The sequence below is a fragment of the Brienomyrus brachyistius genome, chromosome 6, assembly GCF_023856365.1.
Source record: "Brienomyrus brachyistius isolate T26 chromosome 6, BBRACH_0.4, whole genome shotgun sequence".
NCBI lineage: Eukaryota > Metazoa > Chordata > Actinopteri > Osteoglossiformes > Mormyridae > Brienomyrus > Brienomyrus brachyistius.
The window spans coordinates 25,802,803-25,809,265 of NC_064538.1; the positions used below are offsets into that span (position 1 = coordinate 25,802,803).

A 6,463-nucleotide genomic window follows, 5' to 3' on the forward strand; every position below is an offset into this window, starting at 1 on the left:
AAGAAATGGGGGTTATGCCCACGATGATTTTGGCAACAAGCAAACTGTAGAACATGGACTATTTCGTTTACACTGTCAGTCAAATTGAAATTTGCAGAAATCTTTTTGTTTGGAAAATGAGGTATGGTGGTAGCCTGCTACACTTACATTTGGTCATTCGCATGAACATAAAGAACCTTTGACAAAAACGAAATGTTACAGCGAAATATAGTGTTTGAATTTTGTTCAAAGTAGTTGACGTTACCTTAACTTGCATAATACAATTGAAATTAAATTTAATTTAAATTAAAATTGAAAGAATTATTTGTTAACTGACCAGTCATTTAGTCTGATTTGCTTGCATAGGTGTGTTGTTAAGGCAAATGTCACTTGAATCCTGCTTAATGACAATATACTTGTATATTCTGTACTTGCAAGTTTACATATACTATTGTGTTATATAATTCTTATATAATTTTATATAATTATATGAAAAATCCAAATGTGTTTTGGAAGGTAACGTTTACTTATATTTAATAAATGTAAAAGGTTTTGTTTTGCTGAAAGATATTATGTTTGTGAAAATGACCAAACATGAGCATAGTAGGCTACCACCATGCATTCATTTTCCAAGTAAAAGGGCTTCATGCAGAATTCAATTAGGTTCACAATGTAAATCCATGTAAGTAAATGTTCCACGTTTTGTTTGTTGCCAAAATTATCGAGAGCATTTTTTTAGCTTGATTAAGTTGAATTTAGAATTACTTCCTGCATAGCCACGCCTTCTTCTTCGGGTTAAGTGCAGTGGCGACCACTCAGATTGCCATAAAGACTGGGTTAATTCTGACCAGCCAATGAGAGCTCATCCACACAAAACAGTTTTAAATATTTAAATAAAAATCTTAAAAATATACAAATACATCTAACAGTTGGGGTTGATATTGAGTGTATAATGCCAAAATGTCAGTATATATAGACAGAATAGTAGACTAAAATAATTAGTATATAGCTCAATTTGTCTGCTGATACATATGAGTATTCATGAGTTTTAGCCCCATAGCATGACATCATAGGTTTTGTGTCTGTCTGCCTTACTGTATGATGATGTTGACTGAGCTATTAAGTATCTGTTAGATCTGCAGAACGTCTACTTCCATTTAATTATGCCAGCTGGTTTTACAGAGGTCAATCATTACTTTTAGAAAAGTGAGTAATGTTAGAGCACTAAGAAAGGCAGATGTAATGTCATTCAGAAATAGGTGAAAGGTGATTTTTGCTGTTGCACAACAATGAGAGTAGAGGTTGCTGAAGTTGCAATAAGTCACCTAATTAGTTTATAGTTGCCATATATGATGTTTAGTCACTAGGGAAAGTCAAAAAGTCACAAAATTCAGCGACAAAGTCACTAAATTTGCAACACAGTGCATCTAGCATTCAACTGTCCTGCCAGCTTACGCAGAGAGCAACTGTACATATCTCTTGAATGGAGTTGTGATTTGCCAGGTTGCAGTGACAGATGGCTAAACATTGTATGTGGATTCTGCGTCTAGATGTGTTTCATAGACGATCTGGCAACTTGGATATCGTCAGACAAGCATACAAAACATATGAATCTGTGTATCACAATTATTCATAATAAAGTTAGAGGGCCAAACAAATTTTGGGAGCTTCCTAGGAGAAACAACAAAATGGGTGGGCACTGGGAGATGGCCATGAAATACAGGAGAAACACGGAAAAAATGGTCAGGGTTGGCAGGTATGGTACTCATAAGGCAGGTATGGTACTGATAAGGCAGGTATGGTAATCATAAGGCAGGTATGGTACTGATAAGGCAGGTATGGTAATCATAAGGCAGGTATGGTACTTATAAGGCAGGTATGGTACTCTTAAGGCAGGTATGGTACTCATAAGGCAGGTATGGTACTCATAAGGCAGATGTCACTAGAATCCTGCCTAAAGGTAATACAGTCCCACTTGTATATACTTATTATATGAATTATTCACATGCATTTTGGATTGTAACAATTGTTTCTAAATGTATAATAGTCTAAATGTTAAAAAGTTTTGTATTGTTACATTTTTTGCCTTTCTGAAAACTGCAATATTACATTTGGCCGTGTAGAGGCACGTCTATTTGCCTTGGTTGGTTTGGACAATTTCTCTAAACAGTCTTGATGTTCTCTCTGTTGCTTGTGTATTTCTCAAAACAGTTTTTACATTAAGCACAATAATTTAGATGACCAAGAAAATGAAGCAATTTATTCAAAACCTTTTGTTCATGTTTCAAAATGAAGTTTTCTTGTTAGGCATTTAGTCAATACCACCAAAATGTAACATCCCTAAATCATTGTCTAGAGACAAACCAGTCAAAATGTTAAATCATGTTGCCAACATAAAAATACACCATGGAAGTATTTTAAGAATTAAAATTGAATTAAAACTGTTGCTTGCTTACTTCACTAGCATTCCTCTTTAGCCAGCTGAATTTGCTTGGGCACCAAACCTCATGTACTTATGTTCTAGAAACCATTACAAGGTTCTACCACACTGGTATGTCCTGCAAGACAGGAATATTGTAACATTTGTAATGTGGATTTTTTTTTTATTCTGGGCAACAGAAATCACAATGCAACACAATGAACCAAACACAAATCTGGAAGTTTTCAAAGAACAATTAAGTTATATGTTATGGTAAACATGTACACACTATTTTAAGTGCTGGAAGGAAGACTGACAGTTATTCATTATTGGTTGTCTTGTCACTCCTACTGGTCTGGCCACATATTTTCATCTACATGATGTCAGATATTCTCCCTTGCAATACATCCAGCAAAAAAATCATCTTACCCTCTACAAGAATCTGCTGGGATGTCGTCACAGCCAGTAATGAAACATGGTTGTGGGGTTGTGACAAGCGGTTTCTCATTTCATCATTCAATAAAACCTCTATTTTTGAGATATTTCCCTCATATTTCACCACTGAAGGAACCTTTCTGACCACTGCACTGACATTTTTGCATGGGATGACTTACACCATGCACAGATATGTAAATGTTTTGCAGAGCAGAAGTAAACAAACCAGAAGCGTATAGTTAATTTTGGCAACTTGACTAATACAACTGATTTTTGGGCTAATTCAAAATCAAGATAGTCCTGCCTAATCCCTAATAATGAGATATGACATTATTTTGTGAGGAACTGACTTAAGGGTGTGCAGGTTTACGTATTTGGTTATTGGAAGTACCGTTTTTATTTGACAACTTCTCCAAAGCAGACGAGAAGAACTGTAATACAGCTCTCCAAACGCGTAGTGGAAAATGCATTTAAGTGCACTTAAGTCAGTGGCAGAAAACCCGTAAGGGTCATTTATATGCGACACGCCCATATTTTGATGTGGCTCCGCCAAAAGTGGGTATTCCAGTAGCCTTAGTGCACTTAAACTCCAGTCTTATGACGATGGGAGAATATGCATAAGTAAAAAAAAGCGCGCAGATACGCGCTCTTTGCTTAAGTGCCTTGGGGAATAGACCCCTAAATCCCTAGAGGTTGTAAACCATACAAGCAAAATTTGGTGTCATTTGCTTAAATGTGTAAATTCCATTCCTCGCCTGATAATTTAGCACCTGCTGTAGTACGGTCAACCTAATGGCTTTAAATTTGTCTTTTAATCTAATTACATCTCCATGTAGGGACCACGCCGCACGCAATGTTTTTAGGTAACATCAGCATGGCAGCGAATAATGTCCAAAAACAAACGTGAATAAGCAGAATAGTGCTACTCGATGCACCATATCTGATCATGGCACCAAATCTAATTATCAGCTGGACTTGAAGCAAAAATGTTATAAATAGCCTACTTTCCTAAGAACACACACACACACACACACACACACACACACACACACACACACACACACACAACAGGCGTACAGTACATTGAGACAAAGGGGAAAAGCAGTTTTAAAAGTTAAGTAAAAGTATAATCATTATTGTGGGCGCACTTGAACTGTTCAATTTTAAATAATATAGCCTACCCTAACCATTGAAATTACTTCGTATACTGCACGAATAAGTTATAATTTTATTTAATGTTATATTAGGAGACTTCCACTAAATGACTTATCCGAAATTAATTAAATGAAAGCGAAAACATGTATTTGCCTTTTAACGACCTTCATTAAATCCTAAGCTAAAGATCCATTGTGTTCCAGTCGCCGGCTTTGAAATGTCAATAAGATCCTTTAACTCAAAGTCTAGGGTTGCAGCTTCTTTGACTGAATGGAATGGGGATATACACATTTTTGCAGACTGATACATTCACAACACAATTCTGGTGTGCATCGTTAAATAGACCAAACATTGTTTTAATTTGATTTATCAAACGTCATCCGGTTTAAACAGTAGCTACATGGGAAAGTGGACGATGTCAGTTTTGTTTTTCATGTGTTGACAGCTGTGCTGGCTGCTTGGTTAATCTCAATAAATGACTTTAACTAACAAGGATGCATTGGGGAATGAGCTGAGTAATATACTGACCTCTTTTCTGACAAAATGCTAGCAAACATTTACTTTAATCGCAGCAGATCTCTCACCTTGGCCGCCACAGACGAACTAGGTTTCTCCAGAAGATCCCAAAGTTTCTTTCTTTTCTCCGCACAAAATGTGTTATCAAACTCTTCGCCTTCTCTTTCCTTCAAATTGTCTGCTTCGCGTTTAAGCTCCTCGTTCATTTGTTCTTTTTTCTGATGGTACCGAGCCTGACAACAAGACTCCAGGTATATCTCATCGATGCCCCAGTAGTCCAGTTCCTGGCTGAAAGATAAAGCGCACATCTCCTCCATCATGTGCAACTTGCCGGTGCGATAAAAATTAAGGATGGAAGTAAATGCTCCTGGGTGTCTGTCAAAAAAATACTCATTATCCTCCAAACTGTAATCGTCGCATATTTCCATCAGTAAGCTGTGAGAATTGCAATCTCTTAGTTTACCCAGTCGGGTGCGCGGTAACCTGTCCAGGGTTCTCCATAAGACCTCATGTGGAAGACCACCTACATTTAGCCTCACCCTGCGGCAACAAGCCTTGCTTCGGACAATCTCCACAGTATCGGGGGGCAGCGAAGAAGTCGACCGCGAACCCGATTTATTCATCCCGGAGTAGGATCTTTACTCCAAATATACGGCCGAGATCCAATAAGTTCAGTCGGTCCAGAAGAAAGGATCCTGGGGGAGCAGGGTGGGGTGGGTTGGGGGGGTTAGCTTCTACATTTGAATTTGTTTTCCTCCATTTTTGAGACTGCGAGGAAAGACAGAAGAATAATCAGAGACAGGTTCTAAAATGGAGACATATACCCTGACCACACATGCTTCTAAGAAACGACTTTTTTTACGCGCGCTCTCATGCGATTTATCCACAAATTCGTGAAGCAAATACATAATTTAATCTGCCCTAGGACGACTAGCAGTCTTCCAATGCTGTGTTCTAGTCAGCAGTAGGGGGGAGGGGGCGCAAAGTGAGAGCTGTCCAGCCAAGCGGTGCTGAATCCGCCCTCCTTCGCTCCTCACCCTGTTCCACAAAATTGTTCTCGTACTTTCGCCAAAGTAATCCACGGGATAGACAGCAGACATGCAAGCATTTAACTCCACTTCATCCGTGTTGTTACACAACAAGATGGTTTCATAATCGTCGCAGTTAAGTAAGATCTCTTAACAATATTCATAGTTTGAATTGTTTACTATGGTAGGTACCTCGATTAATCCGGCAATGCATTGTGTTGCTACTAGAGCGCTTGGATAAAACAGCTGTATTTATTCATAGATTTACCATCGATTTCATAACCAGCGAATCGGATACATTTTTCCGTCGGCGTTCATTCAAAAATCATTTCATCTGCGAGTGAGTCATCATACATATGCCATTCTTTTAACAATCTCGATAAAAACATTCGAATGACAGGCAAAAATCAACAAAGTCTTCTCGCTATAGGCGATCTGACCAGTTGCCACATCTTCTGTGTCCGCTTTGAAACCTGTATCTAGAACGACAAAAGCAATATCCAATCATGAATGTCATACAAAGCCTCATAATACAGGAAACATTAGGATACAATATAGGCCTACTGAAGGAATCTTTAATGTTTTTATCATATCAGTAATTGTATGAAATTATTTTCTGCAGAATACGACGCAGCTCAGGAAGATAATATAGAAACGCACGTCCACACCCGTGAATCTGATACCTGAAGCAACATGCATTTGTTCATATGCATCGTCCCTCATGCAAAAAAAGCAATCCTTTTAGACTGTGTGTTTTCCTGTACATTTCCAGCTTATAAAATGTCTTAGTGACTGACAAATGGCTACAATTTCATGAATTCCTCCTTAAAGCTACAGGCTGAAATCCAGAGGTGATCGTTTGTTGCGCTCTATACTGAAACCAGCACAAAAGCAGCGCCCGAAACGACAGTTATTTCAATATGGGTCTAAT

The 6,463-nt window shown here is 38.1% G+C and overlaps 1 protein-coding gene across 1 annotated transcript in view; it reads right to left on the reverse strand.

The window, feature by feature from the left end:
• The window catches only part of kcnb1 (potassium voltage-gated channel, Shab-related subfamily, member 1), a 32,457-nt gene extending 27,243 nt beyond the window's left edge, over window positions 1-5,214 (reverse strand). The window contains exon 1 of the mRNA XM_049018323.1: window positions 4,573-5,214. Coding sequence (XP_048874280.1) covers window positions 4,573-5,127 — 555 coding nt within the window. The 5' untranslated portion in view covers window positions 5,128-5,214. The remainder of the gene's footprint in view (window positions 1-4,572) is intronic.
• Between the last annotated feature and the right edge of the window lie 1,249 nt (window positions 5,215-6,463).